This window comes from Haliotis asinina, chromosome 5, assembly GCF_037392515.1.
Source record: "Haliotis asinina isolate JCU_RB_2024 chromosome 5, JCU_Hal_asi_v2, whole genome shotgun sequence".
Taxonomy (NCBI): Eukaryota; Metazoa; Mollusca; class Gastropoda; order Lepetellida; family Haliotidae; genus Haliotis; species Haliotis asinina.
Window position 1 is genome coordinate 75,666,237 of NC_090284.1, and position 24,985 is coordinate 75,691,221.

Consider the following 24,985-nt stretch of genomic DNA (forward strand, 5'->3'; position numbering starts at 1 on the left):
AAAACAGCGCGTTTACCGTGCACGGAGCTTGCCTTGTTGTCATGTGATGTAGCCAAAATGGCGGACGTAAACGGTGAACAAGTGCCCTCAGAAAACAGCGTGGATGTTGTGGGACCAGAGACAAAGGAATCGACGCACTATATGTTTGAGGATGGACAGGTTTTAACTTACATACTTAATGCATATGATTCCGGTTTGGCGCTCTTATCAAAAATTCTCATTGGACTACCCGGTACATGTACCTGTAGAATTGTTAACGGAGACCCGAATCACAGTTATCGTGCTCCTGTTGACATGTTTAAATGTGTGATAAGAATAACAGGAAGTTTTTTTTATGTACAAGACAATGTCATATCTTACAAACGTACAACGTTCATCGCCCCAAAGGTTGATACAAAGTTGATGGGGGTCTTCCCACTTACCCAACTCCTGTTCAGCAGGCTGTTGTGTCAGTGGAAGAAACCACTGGTATGTGATAATCCACTTTAATCGCTTATTTTGTTCCACGTGAAAAAGTTTCCGGAACCAAATGGGATGAACTACTACTATAACTTTTGACACAATGCCAAGTTAATGCACTTTCTTGATTTAAAGGAGCACTAATCCAAGGTGGTCAGCACCTGCTCTCTTGACCCTGATAGACGCGAGAATTGGACTACTGTCCACTATGGCAGAATTTCTTCTGCCTAAATAATGGGGTAAGACTTCCACCTGTATCCCTGGTGAATTTTAATGATGAGGGGCAAGAGTGCAGTTAACGAGAGGCAATTTAGTCCTGAAGTTTGATATGTCTTTCAGTATGTTCACGTACAACTAAAGAAGCATGTTAAAACTCATCCTTGTCAGATGAGGAATAATATTCAGGAGATATGACTTGACTATAATGAAATTTAAGTGGAGATATGGGCGGAAGTCTTTCCAGTTTACTTAGGTAAATATGTGTATGTACAGTTTTTCACTTTACTACACAGTAAATGCTTATGTGTATTTCTTATGCAACAATGAAGTTCTGTTTGTATCCTGAAGACAGTGATGGTTCGTATGTTTATTAGACAATTAGAATTGCATGCAGTAGAGTGATTTGGGTAGATGTTGCAGCACTATAGTGATGCACATCGTTACAGTTCTCCAGAAGAAAGATTGTGTTATTAATATCTTGGATGAGTTAACATCATAAATGTATACAGTTTTGATGCTCAAACCATGACAAAAAAGAAAACTTGAAAATGGATTTGTGTCACTCTGGCTGTAACCATTTTTTTTTTGCAACAAATTACTTCTGTAGCAACCAGTAGTGTCTATGACAACCATCATGGCCATTACTGCTGTTACAACATGATTCGCTGAGGGAGGGAGCAGCTCCTTCAATCCCAAGGATTCAGTCATTTGAAAATTGATATGCCACTGGAATGCACATGCAACAATAATAATTGTAATGGAAATAACACTTCCAAGGATAAACGAGGAAAGAGAGGGGGCTTCAAGAGCCCATGACTACAAACCGCGTCTCCCAACAATTATTCTGTTGAAAGTCCTAGGTCTACGTTGCCAAATAATTAAAATTGAGCGTTGTGTAAAGTGTATGTATGAGTTCAGAGAAAGCTGTCTCCTGTGCTTTACGGACACATGGTTGAACGAGACTGTGGACAACTAAAGTTTGGAACTCAGTGGATTTGGATCACAGATAGAGATGTGACAGAGACTGGGAAAAGTGTTGGAGGAGGTGTGTGCTTTTATGTAAATAAACACTGGTGCATGCAGCACGTGATCTGAGAATCTGTCTGCAACAAGGACATTGAACTTCTGTGCATTTCACTTATATTCCTAGAGAATTCGGGCAAATTTTTGTGACCAGTGTATATATTCTGCCAGATGTTAATGTGAAATGAGCTGCTGACACATTTCACACGTCATTAACAAAAGATTGTTTAGAGCAGTTGAGAGGATGTGTTGATTGTACATATTGGGATATGTTTGAACATACTAGTGATAATTTGTCTGTGTTTATAAATACTGTAACTATTTATATGAATTTCTGTGTAGAAAACATTGTTCCAGTCAAATGTATTGAAATATTTCCTAACAACAAACCTTGGGTAACGAAAGCGTTCAAGTCAATTTTATGTGAAAAGGAAATGGATTTTTGTGTAGGAGACAGTGTCAGCGTAAAGAGATTCAGAAAGAGATTGCTTGTTTGACAAGGAAGGGTAAAGATGAAAGCAAAAGGTAAACAATTTACTTAATGCATGGAGTGGCATAAACACTATCATTGGATCAAATATTAGACCTCGTAAGTTGGAATCCAGTGATGACTTATATTTTTTTAATACGTTAAACTCATTCTACACCTTATTTGACACTGGGAATGTTTCAGATGAAAGAAGATTTGTATGAAATGGCTTCCACATTGTGAAATGTTAAATATATCGACAGATGATGTGAATTATTCATTCTCTAAGATAAATCCTCAATAATGTTGTGGGCTTAATATCTTGCTTGGGATTATTCTTAAGCGATGTAGAGTGCAGCTGCTCTTAGTATTCAAAAACTATTTCAGATATCCAGAGCTCCAGACAAGCTTTGTATTTGAATATAATACACTGTAGAAAACTTGAAATGCGCAAGAAAAATAATGCCAGCATATGAAAAATCACTAAATATTTACATTTATGCTATGTCAAAATGACAATGCATGTTTACCCACTACATCAAAATCATGTTGCATATCATATCAATTCCATCCAAACAAATTAAACTTAAGTGTTTCCATATTGAAATTTTTGTGGTTGAAAGAATGTTGAATAATTCTAAATGTAATTTAGATGCGCAACACAGATATATCAGTCATTGTTCGTCAACGTTCCAATGGTTTGCCCACTTATTATGATAAGGGTCTTTGCGTCCAAGTGAGGGTTGCGGTGAAATCCCTTATCTAACTGGCATCCTGGTCTGCTTGGGGTATTTAACTCAGCAAAGAGTCAGAAGTCACAAGACTCTAATCACAAATGTAAACCAAAAGTCACTGTGTTCGGCAATCTGATTGGTTGGAAAACATGATCAAATGGTATTTGATTCCCGGAAACTGCAAGACTATTCGCTGTGTACTGACTCGTAGAAACATCGCAAACGATTGTTTTGTTGTGTCATCAACAGTAGTGATGTCATTCAAATCATATTGTGACGTAAAGTTAGGATGACGTCACAAATGAGCACCTCCAGATGCTGCCAAGGGAACCAGCTGAAACAGTCAGCTGATGACACTTCACTGCTGTACGCTGCTGTACAGACAGTAAAACCCTTTGGTTTACTTTTTTGTTTACAATGTCGATAAGCATCATGTGTTGGCCAATTTCCGGGTGTTATTGAGTATTTGAAGCACGGGAATATTTCATTTGAAACCTCCGTTTGACGCCGTCGGTTTCAAATGCATACCCGTGCTTCAAATACTCAATAACACCTGGAACTTGGCAAACACATGATGTTTTATCTCCTAATTATATTTACAAGAATAAAATGACATATGTGGCCACAGAGAGTTGGTACGGCCCTCTGGGCTGAGGGCTATAGTTGACCTGTGTTGGGAGTCTAAGCCCCACTGATGAACAAATGAATTTAGAGACTGTCCAGCTAAAATTGAAACAATACATTCATTATGATTCGCTGATTGATACAAAAATGGATGTATCCTGCAATAGCCAATAAAATACAGAATAAACAAAATGGGGGGTGTCCCACAAGAACAATTTCAATGACCAGACAAGGGGAGTATTCTTAATCTTCTAATCCAAGTCCAAGTGGTATTAATCTTGTTGGCACATTTACTGAATGCTTGATTGCTTACTCTGGGCTAAATCTTAACAGCCCACAATGGGTATTTGCATAATGTTATTTTCATATAGATGATGGCATGTTTACCCCATTAAATCAGTTTATTAAACCATCTAGACATAACTCTTGTCTTACTGAAAGGCTGTCTCAACAGTTGAGTCCTTAATACCATAGACTAGGATTCATCTAGGACATCTGTGAAACTGTGCAGTCATAACATATACCTTTTTCTGAGTTATGTCTGTGAGATGAGTTTTGTTACTTATGACTGGAGCCTTTCTTTAAGCTATTACTGATCATGATGAAACTAATATTCTATATTTATATTTGCCTAATATCTGATTCCTAATTTATTACTTGTACTGGTTATAATTAATAATGAATTTTCATATGAATTATCATTTCATGATACATCTATAAATAGTGACCAGTTAAGTAGCTGTTTTCTTTATACAGATCCTGTAAGCAACTGATAATGTTGAGCAAATGTGGTCAAAAGCTTAAACACACTCAAATACGAACATCTATATATTTTTATGCTACAAGTTGATAAGTATTTCGTTAGAGGACAGGTAGATAAATTTATAGACGTGTGCTTTGTTTCAAAATCAGATTCAGTTGATGATGATATCTTAATCGAACTTGTTACATGAGGCGTTTGTGGCGTCAAAATATTTAATGTAGACGAGGGCACATATTATTTCTTTATGAACAAGTGGAAGAGGCCATATTATCTATTAGCTATAATATCATCATTAGTTAACCTTGAGGATTTTATCTTGTTTCTATTTTTAAAGAAAAAAACATGTTGCACCTCTTACACTTGTTAGTTGAAATAAATAACCGGACTTTATAGATATTGCGGGTATAAAAAAGTATTGATAGGTACGTGAATTTGGAATACCCACTTACTTTTAAAAGTATGGGTATCATACCCACATAGTCAAAAGCTTATCTGGAGATCTGAAGATCAGTTAGTTGTCAAAGCGTTCCCATTCTTTGGATAACCTCTGAAATTATTCCAGTATGGGTATCATACCCACATAGTCAAAAGCTTATCTGGAGATCTGAAGATCAGTTAGTTGTCAAAGCGTTCCCATTCTTTGGATAACCTCTGAAATTATTCCACTGCCAAAAAGGAAACTGCTACTAATGGCTATTGAGATGTGGCCCTAACTTCTATTGCCATGAAATGTTAGGAATGTATTAAGATCTTACTGTTCAATGCAGTCAACCATGTTCTTGACTCTTTACAACAGTGACTATGACACTACGACTGACAAGGAACCGACAGGTCTCCTGGAATAAATTTTGAGATATCCCCCCTGCCATGACTGGCTGTTCCGTTTCTGCGGCTTCACCCCGCTGCGACAGATAACAACTTTTGCGTTTTCAATGCTGATAGTTTCTTAAAGAACTTTTTATCCCCCCGGCATGTAATGCGGGGGGATATAATCGACGCCTCGTCTGTCCGTCTGTCTGTCCACCATCCATATTGTTTCCGGAGCATAACTCAGACATCATTCAATATTTTTAGACCAAACTTGATAGATTTAGTAATCTCAGCCTATGGTTGTGCCTTGTGCGATTTACAGATTTTTGGAATTTGCCATTTTGGTGTTAGTCTTATGGTTAGGTGCGCTTCGTTTCTGGAGCAGAACTCAAAAACAGTTCAATATTTTTCTGCAAAACATGGTGTATATATATCAGTCAGAAGCTGACGTGGTGCCTTTGCCATGTACAAGTTTTTGTGATTTAGTATTTTCTCGGTTTCCATGGAAACGTTTCAGACTTGATGATATATCAGTCTGAACGTATAGTGGTGCCTTTTGGTATTTACAAGTTTATGTCATTTATTTTTTTCACGGTTTCCATGGAAACATTTTGGACCTAGTCTCAAAAGTGAAAGGTGTGTTTCGTTTCTGGAGCAGAACTCTAAAACTTCTAAATATCTGTCAGTAAAACTTGGTAGATGTATGTGGCAGCTCCTAAAGTGGTGCCTTTTGCTATTTACAGGTTTTTGTGATTTATCATTTTCTGGGGTTCCATGGAAACGTTTCGGACTTAGTCTCAAATTAGAGGGATGGGCTTCGTTTCCAGAGCACAACTTGAAAACTATTGAATGTCTTACAGCAAAACTTGGCAGATATTTGAGGAAGACCACAAAGTGGTGCCTTTTGCTATTTACAATGTTTTGGCATTTTCATTTTTCCCGGTTTCCATGGAAACAATTCTCACTTAGCCTCAAAATGGACAGGATAAGTTTTCTTTCTAGAGCACAACTCGAAAACCATTTCATATCTTTTAACCGATCTTAGCAGATGTATCAGACAGATCTTGAAGTGGTGCTTTTTGCTGTTTACAGATATATGGCGTGTATATTTTTCATGACTTCCATGGAAAGATTCAAACTTAATCTAAGAAAAGAGCAAGTAACTCTCAGATGATTTGTCGTTTCAATTATGTGGGGGCCGGGGGGATATGTCATCTTGTCATGACTCTTGTTTAGTGGAGTCTGAAAAATTTTCAAATATCAGAATGCTGTTGGGTATTAGTAAGTGATAATCATGTGTACTATTACTATTTATATTTATGTGGTAGTTTTGTACAATGATAACATTTGTAATTCATCGTTCCTTTCCTGACTCAAACGGACTGTAAATAGTATCACAGGCTACTACAGGGTCAGTTATTGACATATCACTGTGGTGAAGTTACAGTCCATCCAAAACAAAACACTCCTTATATGGATATGATTAGGAACTCTTTAAGCCTAAAATGTTGTCGTGATTACCTTTCAATAATCTCCTGTGGTTGGTCCACAAATATGTTTCAGTGTCAAAGACCGTAGGTAACTGATGTCCTTAAAGGGGAACAAAACTTCCAACTTTGAAAGCATCTAATTATACATTGGTTGTGTCTTCACAGAAACTGCTGATTTGCTTTTCATGGCTTATAGTCTGAAGTGGTTTTCGCTATGTCAGCACTTTTTTTGTTGTGGTGCACTGCACTTCATGAAGCGAAGAATGAGCGGCTGTCTTACATAGCAAAGGCTATACAATAAGGCGTAACATTCAAGCTGCTGGTTACCTCTTTGTCATTGATAAGTGAATATAAATGGGAACTTGTCATAGAATATCAGTATTACCCTCACAGAAAATATGAATTCACCACATCAAACCTTCCTATGAGCTAGTTGAATAATTACAGCAGACACAAGAAAGGCTAAATGTGGACCAGTGATGTCTCCTTGACCACAGGCAAAGTGTAGCGCAATATAAGTTATCACATCGTGTCGAGGGAAATACAGGGTTTTATCAGTGATTAAACCCCGTATTTCCCTTGACACGATGTGATAGTGCATTTATCTAGCTGAATGTTTTCACTAAATCAAAACAAAACAACACAACACGTTTCATTGCTGCCATGTTGACACCAGCTGATCGTTTGACATCAGTGCACCGCATGTTACTAAAGGCTTGTCAGTGCACACTTTTCTCACTTCGCATCGTAGGTGAGGCGTAGTGGGGTGATATGACTTTCGTAGCGGGATTACACGACTTTTATACTCCCGCTTGCGGATCATGATGGATGTACATGGTATTTTATGAGAGTCACGTGGACCAATCAAAACTCGACGTTCTTACACAAGCCTAGATAAACGGGGTCACGCAGCATCTGAGAATATGACCAGTCTTCTTATAAACTAGCGAAGCGAGCAAAGGTTTGCAACATACTTTCCTCGCTTCGAATCAAAAAATATTTTTCATGTCAAAATAAAATATCACCAACATCAAATGTACACTCCCATTTCCTCACTGGGTTGTACTCTCAGATTTCCTGCCCCATGTTTAATAATTACTCACGTTAAATATGTTGTATTCAACATTTTAAGCATCATTCGTGGTATTCAGATCGTTCTTTGCCTCCGTTACCCCTGCAAGCTTCCGGTTGAATGAAGTGACAGAACAAGAATAAGCAGAAATTAAGAAGAAATACCATACTGCTTAATTTTATCTGGAACATGTTGGAATTTATTTGTCTTATCTGTCGTCGCTATTGTTATAATTTTCGTAACATTTATTCTACATAAAAACACTTCTGGTGTAATGGGCGAATGAAGCAGGTTAGGTAGCTGTGAGTATTCCATATGGGATAATACCCTCCTCTTCCTTCACTCTGTTGAACCTTAAGCTGGAAGGGGGAATGGAGGCGAAGAATCGTCTGATATACCACAAGTTGAGCTTAAAATGTTGAATAAAAAATATTTAACGTGAGTAATTGTTCAGCATGGGGATGGAAATATGAGAGCACAACCCAGTGAAGAACTGGGTGCATACCTCTGATGATGGAGATATGTTATTTTGAGTTGAAAAATATTTTTCGAACCGAAGCGAGGAAAGGATGTTGCCAACCTTTGCTCGCTTCGCTCGCTTATAAGAAGACTGGTCATTTTCTCTATGCTGCGCAACCCATTTCCGCTACAGTTTGCCTGTGCCTTGACACACTCTTCAGGGGTTAGCTTTGAATAATTATTGCAGACACAAGAAAGGTTAAATGTGGACCAGTGATGTCTCCTTGACACACTCTTCAGTGGTTAGCTTTGAATAATTAGAGCAGACACAAGAAAGGTTAAATGTGGACCAGTGATGTCTCCTTGACACACTCTTCAGTGGTTAGCTTTGAATAATTACAACAGACACAAGAAAGGCTAAATGTGAACCAGTGATGTCTCCTTGACACACTCTTCAGGGGTTAGCTTTGAATAATTACCGCAGACAGAAGAAAGGCTAAATGTGGACCAGTGATGTCACCTTGACACACTCTTCAGGGGTTAGCTTTGAATAATTACAGCAGACACAAGAAAGGCTAAATGTGGACCAGTGATGTCTCCTTGACACACTCTTCATGGGTTAACTTTGTTGAATTATTTTCCCTAGTCTGGAGTATGCAAAGTGACGTAATGTTAAGTGAGTTGTTTTTGTCTCCTTGATTAGGCTTTACAGGACTTTTAGTACTACTTCAGCATCAGCAGTAAATGTTACATATAACTTTCTGCAGTGTGAGTACAGCAGCAGCGTCAGTACTAGATGTTACATGTAAGTTTGTGCAGTGTGAGTACAGCAGCAGCGTCAGTACAAGAGTGTTACATGTAACTTTGTGCAGTGTGAGTACAGCAGCAGCATCAGTACTAGATGTTACATGTAAGTTTGTGCAGTGTGAGTACAGCAGCAGCGTCAGTACAAGAGTGTTACATGTAACTTTGTGCAGTGTGAGTACAGCAGCAGCATCAGTACTAGATGTTACATGTAAGTTTGTGCAGTGTGAGTAGAGCAGCAGCGTCAGTACTAGATGTTACATGTACGTTTGTGCAGTGTGAGTACAGCAGCAGCGTCAGTACAAGAGTGTTACATGTAACTTTGTGCAGTGTGTGTACAGCAGCATCAGTACTACATGTTACATGTAAGTTTGTGCAGTGTGAGTACAGCAGCAGCGTCAGTACTAGATGTTACATGTAATTTTGTGCAGTGTGAGTACAACAGCAGCGTCAGTACTAGATGTTACATGTAAGTTTGTGCAGTGTGAGTACAGCAGCAGCGTCAGTACAAGAGTGTTACATGTAACTTTGTGCAGTGTGAGTACAGCAGCAGCATCAGTACTAGATGTTACATGTAAGTTTGTGCAGTGTGAGTAGAGCAGCAGCGTCAGTACTAGATGTTACATGTACGTTTGTGCAGTGTGAGTACAGCAGCAGCGTCAGTACAAGAGTGTTACATGTAACTTTGTGCAGTGTGTGTACAGCAGCATCAGTACTACATGTTACATGTAAGTTTGTGCAGTGTGAGTACAGCAGCAGCGTCAGTACTAGATGTTACATGTAATTTTGTGCAGTGTGAGTACAACAGCAGCGTCAGTACTAGATGTTGCATGTAACATTGTGCAGTGTGAGTAGAGCAGCAGCATCAGTACTAGATGTTACATGTAATTTTGTGCAGTGTGAGTACAACAGCAGCGTCAGTACTACATGTTACATGTAACATTGTGCAGTGTGAGTAGAGCAGCAGCATCAGTACTAGATGTTACATGTAATTTTGTGCAGTGTGAGTACAACAGCAGCGTCAGTACTACATGTTACATGTAACATTGTGCAGTGTGAGTACAGCAGCAGCATCAGTACTAGATGTTACATGTAATTTTGTGCAGTGTGAGTACAGCAGCAGCATCAGCAGTAAATGTTGCATGTAACATTGTGCAGTGTGAGTACAACAGCAGCGTCAGTACTAGATGTTGCATGTAACTTTGTGCAGTGTGAGTACAGCAGCAACATCAGCAGTAAATGTAACATGTAACATTGTGCAGTGTGAGAAGAGCATCAGCAGTAAATGTTATATGTACGTTTGTGCAGTGTGAGAACAGCAGGAGCATCAGTACTAGATGTTACATGTAACTTTGTGCAGTGTGAGTACAGCAGCAGCATCAGTACTAGGTGTTACATGTAATTTTGTGCAGTGTGAGAACAGCAGCAGCGTCAGTGCTAGATGTTACATGTAACATTGTGCAGTGTGAGTAGAGCAGCAGCGTCAGTGCTAGATGTTACATGTAACATTGTGCAGTGTGAGTACAGCAGCAGCATCAGCAGTAAATGTTATGTGTAACATTGTGCAGTGTGAGAAGAGCATCAGCAGTAAATGTTATATGTACGTTTGTGCAGTGTGAGAAGAGCATCAGCAGTAAATGTTATATGTACGTTTGTGCAGTGTGAGAAGAGCATCAGCAGTAAATGTTATATGTACGTTTGTGCAGTATGAGAAGAGCATCAGCAGTAAATGTTATATGTACGTTTGTGCAGTGTGAGTAGAGCAGCAGCGTCAGTACTAGATGTTACATGTAAGTTTGTGCAGTGTGAGTACAGCAGCAGCATCAGTACTAGATGTTACATGTAAGTTTGTGCAGTGTGAGTACAGCAGCAGCATCAGTACTAGGTTTTACATGTAACATTGTGCAGTGTGAGAACAGCAGCAGCATCAGTACTAGATGTTACATGTAACTTTGTGCAGTGTGAGTACAGCAGCAGCATCAGTACTAGATGTTACATGTAACTTTGTGCAGTGTGAGTACAGCAGCAGCATCAGTACTAGGTTTTACATGTAACATTGTGCAGTGTGAGAACAGCAGCAGCATCAGTACTAGATGTTACATGTAACTTTGTGCAGTGTGAGTACGGCAGCAGCATCAGTACTAGATGTTACATGTAAGTTTGTGCAGTGTGAGTACAGCAGCAGCATCAGTACTAGATGTTACATGTAAGTTTGTGCAGTGTGAGTACAGCAGCAGCATCAGTACTAGGTTTTACATGTAACATTGTGCAGTGTGAGAACAGCAGCAGCATCAGTACTAGATGTTACATGTAACATTGTGCAGTGTGAGTACAGCAGCAGCATCAGTACTAGGTGTTACATGTAAGTTTGTGCAGTGTGAGTACAGCAGCAGCATCAGTACTAGGTTTTACATGTAACATTGTGCAGTGTGAGAACAGCAGCAGCATCAGTACTAGATGTTACATGTAACATTGTGCAGTGTGAGTACAGCAGCAGCATCAGTACTAGGTGTTACATGTAACATTGTGCAGTGTGAGAACAGCAGCAGCATCAGTACTAGATGTTACATGTAACATTGTGCAGTGTGAGTACAGCAGCAGCATCAGTACTAGGTGTTACATGTAACATTGTGCAGTGTGAGGACAGCAGCAGCATCAGTACTAGATGTTACATGTAACATTGTGCAGTGTGAGTAGAGCAGCAGCGTCAGTACTAGGTGTTACATGTAACATTGTGCAGTGTGAGAACAGCAGCAGCATCAGTGCTAGATGTTACATGTAACATTGTGCAGTGTGAGTAGAGCAGCAGCGTCAGTACTAGATGTTACATGTAACATTGTGCAGTGTGAGTACAGCAGCAGCATCAGCAGTAAATGTTATGTGTAACATTGTGCAGTGTGAGAAGAGCATCAGCAGTAAATGTTATATGTACGTTTGTGCAGTGTGAGTACAGCAGCAGCATCAGTACTAGATGTTACATGTAACATTGTGCAGTGAGAACAGCAGCAGCATCAGTACTAGATGTTACATGTAACATTGTGCAGTGTGAGTACAGTAGCAGCATCAGTACTAGGTTTTACATGTAACATTGTGCAGTGTGAGAACAGCAGCAGCATCAGTACTAGATGTTACATGTAACATTGTGCAGTGTGAGTACAGCAGCAGCATCAGTACTAGGTGTTACATGTAACATTGTGCAGTGTGAGTACAGCAGCAGCATCAGTACTAGATGTTACATGTAACATTGTGCAGTGTGAGTAGAGCAGCAGCGTCAGTACTAGATGTTACATGTAACATTGTGCAGTGTGAGGACAGCATCAGCATCAGTACTAGATGTTACATGTAACATTGTGCAGTGTGAGAACAGCAGCAGCATCAGTGCTAGATGTTACATGTAACATTGTGCAGTGTGAGTAGAGCAGCAGCGTCAGTACTAGATGTTACATGTAACATTGTGCAGTGTGAGTAGAGCAGCAGCATCAGTACTAGGTGTTACATGTAACATTGTGCAGTGTGAGAACAGCAGCAGCATCAGTACTAGATGTTACATGTAACATTGTGCAGTGTGAGAACTGCAGCAGCATCAGTACCAGATGTTACATGTAACTTTGTGCAGTGTGAGCACAGTAGGTTGACATGTGTACAGTAGCATTCCATCTGTTTCATTTCAAAATAACAAGCCTTAAGTTGCAAGTTTCTGAAGAAGCTAATATGAAAGATATTAGTTTGAATGCCAAGGTTGCGATCACTTGCACCCAAATATTTCAAAGTGTTTTCTTGGTATATCGATAAGTATCATTTTATTAAAACGCTAATGAAAAAAATCTGTCTTTCACAAGAAATTCCTAAAACTATGTTTGGAGATGTTTGGCATTAGGTTCTTTGTAGAAGAATTTTGTTGTGGAGTGAAATAATACCCTGATATTCAATATTGCTGCCTCATCATATTTTTTTCATGTGAATTGTGTAATATAAATCAGACACTGGAACACGATGAGCTATTCTCTATGTGCTTTGTTGCTTTTTAAGATGTCTGAGTTATATGTGTACTCCATAAACACAGCATTACAGAATAAGATTTTATATTTATAATGGAATTTGTTTTGCAGTTATCATGTCTCGGCCAAGATGTTGAAGAAATTCCACAAGCTGCTATAGATGATTATGCCAAAGTGACAAGGAGATTAGATCTCAGTTTTAACAGACTACAGTAAGAGTCTTTTCAATAGCTGAATGGCATTGAATCAGTCATGATCCATTGCTGTTGACACAACTGCATCTATTATTCGATATACAGGGCTATGCTTTGGGTTGGGGATTGAAAGGGCCAGGTTTGTTATTTCTAACTTTAATGTAACATTTCATTGGCAGAAACTTAGTTTTAAGGTCATTAATGATACGGGGACCTATTTAATTTTGTTATCAAAGTAATAGCCTCTTATTGAACATGTTCCAGTAAATGTGCATAGGTTATGTATGTGTTTTACCAACCAGAAGTGAGGTAATTAAACTTGGAAAATACAACATATAAGGTAAACAACAATTAGAAATTTCAATTACAGAGCTTGTCATCATTGCATATTTTTTTAATTTGGAATTCAAGGTCAACCCATGGTGGTCATTAAAAGTTCTGTGATTTTGCTTGAGACAAGCTACAATGGGACTTTTTCGCAATAATAATCTTTAAAAGTTTTTTATAGAACATTCTGCCTTTAACAACATGTATAGTATTCCCAGATATTATTGAGAATCATGTTGCGTCATGTAACTCATTACGTTTATTAACTTCTGGCGTTTTACTTACATAAAGATGTTAAAACATCATCCTTTTACAGTCTCAGTCTTGTTTTAGTACTTTGTTAGACCTCCTCGCTCAGCAATGCATGCCTGAATACGCCTAGGCACACTACCCATCAAAGTTTGTAGGTAATCGTGTGACAGGGTATCCCAATATTGGACCACCTCGGCCTTTATATCTTCAATATTTCTCAGTCCCTTTTGGTTTATTCTGTCCTTCATGACTCCCCACACATTCTCAATTGGGTTTAGGTCTGGGCTGTAACTGGGCCAGTCTAAAACTGAACATTTTCGCCCGACAACCACTGTTTTGTGTAGCGCGCAGTGTGTTTTGGGTCATTATGCTGGAAAATCCAATCATCTTCATACAATGTTTGTGCTGTCGGAAGAAGGTGACCATTTAGAATGTCAACGTATCTTTCTTTTGTCAGGTTTCCCGTGAAAACACACAATGGCGTCACTCCGCGAGCCGATATGCCACCCCACATGTGAAACTTCGGGCTATGTTTTGGTCGCTGGTAGATAGGTTTGACAGTATCTTTGGTCCACATTTTCACACAATTAGTGAAAAGCCAAACAGAACTTTCATCCGAAAAGAAAACATTATCCCAATCTTGATTTTCATGAGCCCGACACCAGTTTAAACATTTTTCCTTTTGTGCATCTTTCATCAACGGCGAGGGAATTCCACGTTTTTTCACCCAATTAAGTCTGTAATTCCTGCCTAACTGTTTCATTGCATACCTGAGGACTTCCTCTGCTAATCATTTCATTTCTGATGTTCTCAACACTTTTCAATTTGCCCCTACTCACAATCTGCCCAAGTCTTCGGCGATCCACAACACTGAATTTCCTAGGCCGACCTGCCCCTGCTTTGTGCTCTATCCCGGTTCCTGTTTGAATATTCTTCAAAGTTCTGTATACTGTAGACAGAGGAATACCATGTCTACCAGCTAACACTTTAGCATCAGCCTCACCCCTTTCAAAATCATCTAGAATGAGCTTTCTTTTCTCTCTTGCTGTAAATTCTGCCATGTCAACACAGGAAGCCGTCTGCTCAGACAAGGGAGATAACTCTTGACTTAATGAGCTGCCTTCTAAGCATTCAAGAGTTGTCTCCCTTATTTAGTATGCTTAGTGCATAGTGAAAGCCCTTTTTCCAATCTTAGCATCATTAGAAAAAAAATAAAAAAATTCTCAATAATTTCTGGGAACACTGTACATTTGCCTGACAGTCAGTCACTCCTAGTCATGCAGCTGAGAGTGTAAATCCTAGTCCAGATTCACACCCTTCCATGTTTCATCATTTTAGGAGGTTGGATGGGCTAGAACACTTTTCAAATCTTGAAGAACTGGTGCTTGACAACAATGAACTCAGTGATAATGTGAAGTTTCCCAAGTTGGCATCACTGCACACCCTAACAGTAAACAAGAATAAGGTTGGTATCAGCTCTATTGCATGGTATCAGCTCTATTGCAGCAGATTCTTTAAAATCATAGGGACTTTACAGTTAATTTGTTTAAAATATGATAAAAATATCCAATATGGGGGTTGCAGTGGGCAACCTGTCTAAGGTGCCAATCTAGTAATCCAGCATGCTAGGACATGCTGTGATTAAGCCCACCTGTGACTGGGTGTGAAAAACCTCGGAGTCAATTTTGTGTGCTTACTCTTTCAGTGTATTCAAAACCCCTAGTGTACAGTACACATCCCTGTGCACTTACAAGAACAAATCTGTTGTTTGATTACCAGATTGAAGACACATGAATACATTCAAACACCTAGTTGCAGCTATAGCAACGTGCAGTAAACTTGGACAAAGTACTGTGACTGTGTATCCCAGTCCACCCAATGAGTACCTCGTAAGGATGGGAAAGCCACATTAACTCGGTGCGCCTTGTAGGCTGCAAGATTTCTATGCTCCCCGGGATTTGAGCTTGAAAATATGATGTGCCTCTGTGATGGACATCAAATAATTGAGGGAAAACAAAGTGCCTTTGAGCAGTTATACCAGATATTGGCACTATACAAATGTTTGTATGTATGAATATCCAAACATGATATTCTCAAGAACAGCAAAATATTTTTTGTGAGAGACAATATCTGTTGGAAGAATCAAATCATGAATATATTATTGGCCCTTTTTAAATGAACGCTAGGTTTCTCAATATCATGTTTGGTGAAATCTGAGTAAGAGCTTCCTTATTGCCATTTTTTTTTCAGTGAAATTCCAATGTTCATATTTATCTGTCACAACATATTTTTGTACAAAATATTTGGTAACCTGTAAGAAGCAGCGTTCGAGGGGAATCTTTTGTGGGCAATATATAATGCTTCCTATCCGTGTAAGCTACATTGCTGTGGTTCAAAGATTTGTATCAGGCACAGTCACTGTCTTCTTGTAGTTGTCTCATTCCACCTGCATGTTTCAAGGTTGGCCAGTGAGAATAGAAAATATGTATGTTTTCTTTCATGTTCTCACTTGTGTAATTCCTTATTCATTTGCTTGAAAAATAACATGAATATCTGAGAAACAAAAACATTCTACCTTAAATGAGTAACATGTCTTTAAGTAGCCACCATGTCCTGTTTATTTCAGATTACCAACCTAGATGGGCTTTTAGATAACTTAAAATCTCAGCTTCCACAACTGACCTACCTAAGTCTCCTTGGTAACACAGCTTGTCCAAACCAGCTCTCCTCCTCTGATAAGGATGAAGAAGACTATCAGAGATACAGGTGCTGCCCTCTAGGCTATTGCGTCATGGTATTGGACAGCATGCATCATTGTTGTCCACAGCTGGTTAACTTAGATCACACATATTATTCAGATGCTACTGAAAAGTGCAGGTAGAATGAAGACTTGTTTATGGTGTTAAAGTTATTTTGCTTGTCATTGTTACATGAGTTAATACAGATGGTTTGGAATGGCTTGGACTTGCAGATGGTCCTGATCAGTTCTTTAGTAGCCATCACTGAGTAGAATATTGCTGAAATCAAACAACAGCTGATACAATATGTTTGTAATGCCAAGACTCATATTTCAAAAAGGAGTGCAGCAACACACACAGCATTAGTCTTTGTCTTTAGCAGATTCGAGATCAGCAGTAGATGCTCAGTAATGACTGGGAGACTGTTGGCAGGTCAATTCTGTTATACCTGACAGTGATTGTCATTGGCTTGGACATGCATTGATTCATAAAGGGGTTGTTGCCATTCCTACAGGGGTTGTTGCCATACCTACAGGTCTTCTTGCCATGCTTATAGGGGTTGTTGCCATTCCTACAGGGGTTGTTGCCATACCTACAGGTCTTCTTGCCATGCTTATAGGGGTTGTTGCCATTTCTACAGGTTCTTTGTGCTGTATCAGCTTCCCAGACTCAAGTTCCTTGACTCCACAGCTGTCAAATCAAGTGAAATAACAGAAGCTGAGAGAGTGGGGCCTTTCATGAGGGTTGTCAGGCTGCAGAACTCAGAGGAGGTCTGTACAGTACTGTTGGTGTTGGTAGTCAGGAACGCATGAGTTCATGTCTCATGTTGGGGAAACCAAAAAACATTGACAAAGTAATAATTGCCATAAGATAAGGAGATGAAATATTTCATGAAGAATTGCTTCCATAAGGTTTTCATCACGAAAAAGGCCATGTTAAATGTTAAATGTTGGATGATTGGATCCCTGACCAAACTGAACAAGCTAATGAAGAATCTGAACCAACTGGTATTAATGTAATTTGTGACAAGGTAGCATAGACAACAGTGTAGCAGCATGGGGTAACGCAACAAAACATGACAGCAGGTTATATGCCATAACAAAACTGTCCATGGGTCAATAGTGGGGATGGGAGACATGTGTGTTCCTCTGCATCTCATGGTCCTTTCAGTTTTTGTCACATTTTGTCCCGGTTCTCACGTCCTGGTTGTATGGTAGCCGATTCGGCCCATTCTATCATGATTCATCAAGGCATGTGACAGTTTACATGGCAGGCGAGATATAGCATGTTGTGTTCTCTAGCATCTCTACAGCTGATGCTGGCTGTCCTGCTGATGCAAGGATTCAATGAAAGCCCCAGCAAACATAGAAACACAAAATCTTCTTCATGTTGGAGTTCATGCTGCTCTTGTGTCTCAGGATACACTGGCTGCTGTTGCTTGGGAGGCCTTATTTTTATACCATGGGCACAAATGTGGACCAAAGCTGGCCTCATTACATCAAGAGATAGTCTTGAATTGAAAAACTCTCAAAATGTGTCAAAACCTTGATGAAAACTTGAGAAACATGAGGGAACACGGCAGGCTTGGAGGCAGGGACGAAATGTAATGGCATCCTCAGTGGATGAGCCTCAGACTCAGTAGCCCTTTTATCCCACTGGCCCATCACATATACTGTGACAGACCATGAGAAAACTTGACATTAGAAGGCAAAAATGGTTAAAATCCATTGGCGTACCATACTTCCAGGAAAAGGGATTGCTGTGGCCATTGGGTACATAGTGTTACCCTAGTGTTAGGGTGAGAGTGTACATGCTTGTGCCAACTAATGACCCTTATTTGTGCAAGAATTTTGAATCTCATTTTCAATGTTTTCTTGTTTTGAATCTCTCAGCTGAGTTCCTCTTCACATGATGATGATCAGTCATGCTACAGTCCTCTACCACAGAAGGCCAGAGACCCAGACCAGCATGCAGGTAGGTCACTGTAGGTTTCAAATTAAAGGACAAATCTTGGACTCGGTTCAGCTTTTATTCCTTGTACTATTTCAATATTTCCACCCTTTTGGGGCAGAACTTCACATTCGAACAATTCTTGATGTTCCTTATTGCATAGTGATTTTACATTAATGTCTTGAAATGCAAACTTAAGATTACAGAAAATAGTTGAATACTAGTATCTTCTTAACAGTTCCTTAATAACTTCTTAATACTTGATGGATAGGTGCTGAATAGGTTCTGAACAAGGGCTGAATAGATTCTGAATAAGGGCTGAATAGATTCTGAACAAGGGCTGAATAGATTCTGAACAAGGGCTGAATAGGTTCTGAACAAGGGCTGAATAGATTCTGAATAAGGGCTGAATAGGTGCAAACTACAACAAATGAAAATACAATAATAAATAACTTGCCATAGTACAATGATTAATACATAACCACTTTTCCGGATTTTAACGTCGGAGATAACTGGTGCATCAAAACTTGAAATTTACACAAAAACATGACTTGTATTGATATTAAATTAGGCACATAGATAAATGATTTATACTATATAGATAACATTATAAGCACACTTACAAGTTTTGTGTATCCTTAAAACCTACTTAAATTTGAAATTATTTCTCCCACGTTTCGCAGAAGCCATAACTTGTGTTTACCTCCCTTCACCGGACCAGACCGGACCGGACCGGAAGTCACCAGAAAGCTTGAAGAATTATAATAATTCACACCAAAACCCTTTGGAGATGAACATATTACACTGATTTGTATTTAAACAAACTAACAAATATTTAGGAAAGCAAATAAAAACACTATAAACTAATGAGCAACTAAAATAGTGCAAAAATCCTGACTGAAGCACTCATAAAATGACTGCAAAGGCCCTGACAATGAAGAATTATGTTTTGACTCTAGCAGTCACCCACAGACGTTTCTCCAGATTAATACATACCTTTGACCTAAATTTGTTTGCACCATTAGACTATAACAGATACCACACACATTGTGATATAGAGTGAAAATATGGCCAGCACTGGTGGTACAATTGTCCCAGACGCAACAATTTGCACTGCAGAGTTGGTCATACTGCATACCTTGGTCATTCTAGGAACTCATGGTTGTGAGTTTGAATCCTGGTCACTGTTGTTTTTAGGTTTATCTGCACCATGGCTGGTTTCTGCCACTTAAAAGGCATCGACAGAACAGAGCTCCAGATAAGCTTCTTTCGGCCATATGGGTATGATACCCATACGTTTGAAACTAAGCGGGTATTTCCTATTTCAAGTGGGTATCTATACTTTTACATACCCACCATCTTTTCAAAATCTGTGTATTCACTTCGAATCAGTATAACAGATGCAGCAGTTTTTAATTCAATAATATAATGAGACAAAAGACTCCCAACATTGCTAAATTATAACTTATACAGCTAACCCATGTGTAGTCCCAAAAGTTAATATAGCTTTGTACACACTTGTTAATTATAGAATATTTCTTGTTTTCCTGTGGCTAAATATCAGTACAATTGTAAATGGCTGAGGGATGGTATAAATCCGATTTGTGTCCATGCAGGTAGTCATGGCAATCCTCAGCATTTTTTATGTTGTATTGTCTTATTTTGAAGTATTTTAGAGATATATTCTAGTGTTGCCTCTTATTGCTGTCATATACTAATTGCTTTTACTGTCCTCTGTTGACAGGTTTTTAAGATTTGTGCTTTTATAATTATTTTTAGTGATGATATGGCTGAAGTACTGCTGCTGTGACTTTAAACTTTAACTCACTCAATCATTACAAATATGTGCTGTAAGAAATATTATGTGCTTTAGTCTGCTCTGTTTGGTGCAATACAACATACCATGATGGCTGTTTAATGATATGACAGCCATGTCTTCACTCTATCAGTTAGTTTGTTTTTTATCAAAACCTTGTCCCCATTCTGTTGTTTCACTTTCATGCCACAAATAGCTACTGTTACATATCTGGCAATTGATTCTGATTGTGAAACACAGCATTAATTAATTCATATTAATTCTAATGAAGTTGCTTTTAATGAAGTTTACTCACAATTTAAATTTGTTAACAGAAAGTTTTACAGAAAACTGCAATTTGATTCTTCGAGATCAATTGATGGGCCAATCAGTGATGGGTTAACAAACCAAGCTTGATATTCTATGTCTGCTACAGATTTCAGTTGCCTTTAGAATTATTCAAGAATTATTTAATCGTGATTATTTAGACATGGAAAAGCTTCAAATTCGACTGGCTTGATTTGGTGTGAAATACGCAACATGATTTTGATGTTTGGATAAATACACATTGTTTTTTTGACTAGGCTTAACCATAAATATTTAGTTTTTTTTTCATACCCTGACATTTATTTTTTTTGCGTATTGCAACTTTTCTACAGCGTATTTTAAGCAAATACGCAACTTATCTGGAGCTCTAGCATAACACTTACATTGCTTCACGGCCACATTAAGCTATCCTGCTGTGATAAGACAGGTATTCTGTTGAAGGCAGTGTTAGCCCCATAACCACTCCCTACCGAAAAACTGAAGATTGCCACAACGCTCATCAGTCTCTCCATGGTGGTCCTGTTGTAACCCAAACATTTCCAACAAAATGTTACGATGTCCCAAAGTCTTGATGCTTTACTGTTTCTTTCTCCTTTCAGGAACCTTCGGAAAGAGCAAGTATATATATTATGGGCGCCACTCGGAAGGAAACAGGTTCATAAGGAATAACGACCTGTGACTTTCCACCTGGACATGTTAGAACCATGCCGACAGTGTGAATCGTGGCTCAAATATTGATCACAGTGTAATCAGGTGTGACATTCTGTTAACCAGAGACAGTGTGTCAGTACATAGTCTCCAAACTTTTTGACATGTAAATTTGTGCAGACACTGTGATGATACCAAAGTATGCAGGTGTGCACAGGTTTTAGTAAGTTACAGATTGTTTTTATGATTGTCAGGGGTGTTTGTGGCCTATGGTGTACTATTATACTGCAATGTGCACACAATACTCCCCTTGATGATACTCATACCTATATATAATGTCTTATATCTAGAGTCATATATTTAAATATTATATTCTACCTTTTGGTGTAACCCTGCATGATCTGTACATGAATCTTTGTATCTTGCTGATGGTATCAGTGCAAACTGCTGAGTCGGACAGCACTGTACTGTGTGGGTGTGCCTGATATAACCAATCATGTAGGGTAAGCTGTTTGATATAGAACATCTGTACCACATAGGGAATACATGAGATAAAGCACAAGTGACGTATTCTGTAATGAACAGTACTTCCATGTTATATATTGGTAGAAGTGTCATGACATTGCTGTCTTTAGGGACATAAACTTACTGTTATGGAGGTGTGCAGGAGGTTTGTTTCACCAATTTGATGACCTCTAAATTTCCTGTGAAAGAAACATGTAGCTATTAATTCTGTATTCCAATAATGTTCCAACACTGTTAATGCATGAGTGTTTATCTGAACCTCCAGTTCCGCATGCAGAGAACACCTTGCTGATATCATGTCTCCATATGACATACAGACTAAAGGTTTCTCTGCTATGCATGGTGTACAAAATGCAAATTTGGGTTCACTTATACTGATTCAGTTTCCCCCATGTGATGGAGATGTTTCATGAGTAACATGAGATTCTTGATTGACAGTGATTGTCTTGCAGTTTTATCCAACAAATGCGTGTCAGGAGGTGAACAGGATTTTTTAGCTTATTGATATGTTCATTTTTATAATTCTATTTATTCTACTGTTTTATTCTGTACACTGATTTTGTATTACAACCTTAATTTGCTTGTGTAGCACATGTGTACACTCTGAAACCGGTTGATAAGTGGGACCTGGTGCCTCCTTTGGCTAGTCATAGATGGGTATCTCTACTCACTCAGCAGTATCTTGGTACCTGATAGAAGGAGCAGGTTGGGATCACTGACTTTGTCATATGGCAGTCAAACAAAATGCAGTAAGTGTGCATGAATGCACATCTTTGGAAAGTGATTAGTTTTTCTCGAATTTTCTAGATTATGAAGGAACTGAAGCTTTCAAATGAAATAACAGCATATGATGACAACACTAGGTACGTGATCGGCCACACTGGGGCACAGCTGTTGGACTGTCTTGGCCCAGTGTGTCTTCAGATTCAGTGTCCCTGGTCTACTCCCATCTATGGTAGGAGTTCCTTAATAACCTTCAGAAGTAATGGCTTCCCAAATAAATATCTTTGAAATACATGCCATTAGATACCTTCATGATTTCCTGGCAGTCTTGAACACCTTTGAGTGTTTGTGAATATGACCGTATTTCTTGATGGTAAAACTTTGTTGTCATATGGAGAAATCCCACAATGAAATCAGTTGTGTACCATGTGCTGTATGTATCAGTACAGTTTCAACATGATGATTTGTAGATCACGGACTTTGTGACATGATGCTGTATGGTATACAGTATATAAACTGGGCTGGTCTGTGTCCATTTCCCATCCTGTTATGCCTCTAACGTACACTTCATGTTATCCCATGTCGTCCATTCATCCTGATGAATACACTGCAGTTTCTTTTATTACCGACATCTCTGTTTCTGTCTCTCTTGTAAGTAATTAACACTAATTTATCTTGCTAACAAGTCAGAAAACAACAACCAGTAAAAAAGACATCTTCAGTAAATGTTTAAAACAAAATGAATGACAAATCAGAAGAATATATTAAGATTTTCTAGTCATATATTCCTTTGTGTCTAGAAAGGGAGAAAGTGATATTTAGCGTTTTCACTCCTTGCTGCCACCATGAAACTGGGACATGATGGCCATCCACAGGACTGTGGTATATGAACCTGACCAAAATGAAGCCATGGTGATGAATAAGACGAGGACGGCCATCATGATTGGAGAAATCTGTCACTGACCATGGGAAGGTTGTTCAGTCAGGGAAGAAACTCCATGACTATCTTGTTTTTCTCTATTCACCTTGTGACAGGGTAAATCTGAAGTTTTGTTGGTGAATGCATGAAGATGGGGTGGAGGAAAAGTTGTAATGCTGAGGTAACTCTGTTCAAGAATATTCAAGAGTTAACATGGCCTCTGGAATGACATTACATTGTGGAATAGGGTGCATGTCGGCATGGATGCCTATTTGCCTGAAGCAGGGAATTGCTTCAAGAGTCACATCACAGAGTCATGCTGGTTTAATTCCAGATTCTGCTTCTTACCCTTAGTCTCAACATAAGAACTTCAATATGTAGCCAGCTGATGAGCAGCTACCGAGACCAGACACAGTTGGTCTTTTGATCAAATTAGTGTAAGTTGGGAAAGTCTCGTTGAATGTGTATTTTCATATCCAAGCTATTCTTACCTCAACTGGCTTCTTCTTGAGTCCCAGGAAAGGGGTGTGCACCACATAAAATGTCAGCTGCTACTAAAGAAGAGAATTGACTCATTCTGCAACCTTTTCAAACAAAAGTTTTCTCTGTACCCAATGTTTCAGACATTGAAAAGAGAAGTCCTTGCCAAAAACTGTTGGTTTTTGGTGATTTATTAATAGTTCACGTATATCCAAATCAGTAACACAAAGAGATCCAACACTAACAGGTGGAAAATTTGTATGTATGCCTACCTCATTATCGCCCTTTTATTCTCCAGGAACCCATATTGTTTTGATGACATATCAGTATGGAAATATGTTCTATACTCACCTTCAAAACAGACGGACAACTTAGCTTTTGATAGGGATAATCAGGTAATTTAGAATGTTATGACTCACTATACATGTACATATTAATGTACCATGAATTGTCTCTGCTGTCTGGAAGCATGCTTTAATCACATTTACCAAAGTGAAGGATATGGCCTTATGGGTGGCAAAAATCAAAAGTAATAAAAATGAGATTACTTTTCAGTCCCTAATGTTGATACCCAAGTTTGTGAATTTCTACTCGATACATGTTGTGTTCTACCAGATTTTCTTTATGAGGGTATTTAATTTTGACATAGTCCTCATTCCGAGTTTGGAAAGCCTCAGTATTCATTCAAATTGTGTAAATATGCTGACACACCAACTAAAATAAATGCTTTTATTTTTATTTTGTTTGTGTGTACTTGTCATAGTAAGCTCAACTGATGTACCCTGGACGGATGACAGTCTTCTCAGCATTGTGGTTTCCAGGGGCTGGTTTTTTTGCCACATGTGGGGAATCCAGGGTTTGTCATCTGGCAGTACATGGGTATTCCAAAGGATGGTCATCTGGCAGCACCAGCCTCTGCTGGTTGTCTGAGGCGACATAACATGTCTGGTGGTCAATGTCAGGGACTTGCTCGATTGCATGTCATCATACTCTGACAAGAAGATCATTTGATAGACAGAGTTCTACTTCTATTAGATCATAAATGTTTTTTGCCTCTATTGGAAAAGATACTGGATCCATATCTAAGTGGTAAAGGAATCTATGACAATGTATCAGTGGTAAATACCTTGAAAAATTTGACCGTGTACAATCAGTACTCAAACTACAAGTAACACACTTTAAC

The 24,985-nt window shown here is 38.8% G+C and overlaps 1 protein-coding gene across 1 annotated transcript; it reads left to right on the plus strand.

The window, feature by feature from the left end:
* Positions 1–24,540, plus strand: LOC137285284 (leucine-rich melanocyte differentiation-associated protein-like). Its single transcript, XM_067817613.1, has 7 exons — positions 1–159; positions 13,036–13,136; positions 15,036–15,162; positions 16,324–16,463; positions 17,076–17,205; positions 18,328–18,409; positions 21,107–24,540. The coding sequence occupies exons 1-7, from the start codon at positions 58–60 to the stop codon at positions 21,184–21,186; spliced, it is 762 nt and encodes a 253-aa protein (XP_067673714.1). The 5' UTR covers positions 1–57; the 3' UTR covers positions 21,187–24,540.
* Positions 24,541–24,985: the final 445 nt, after the last annotated feature.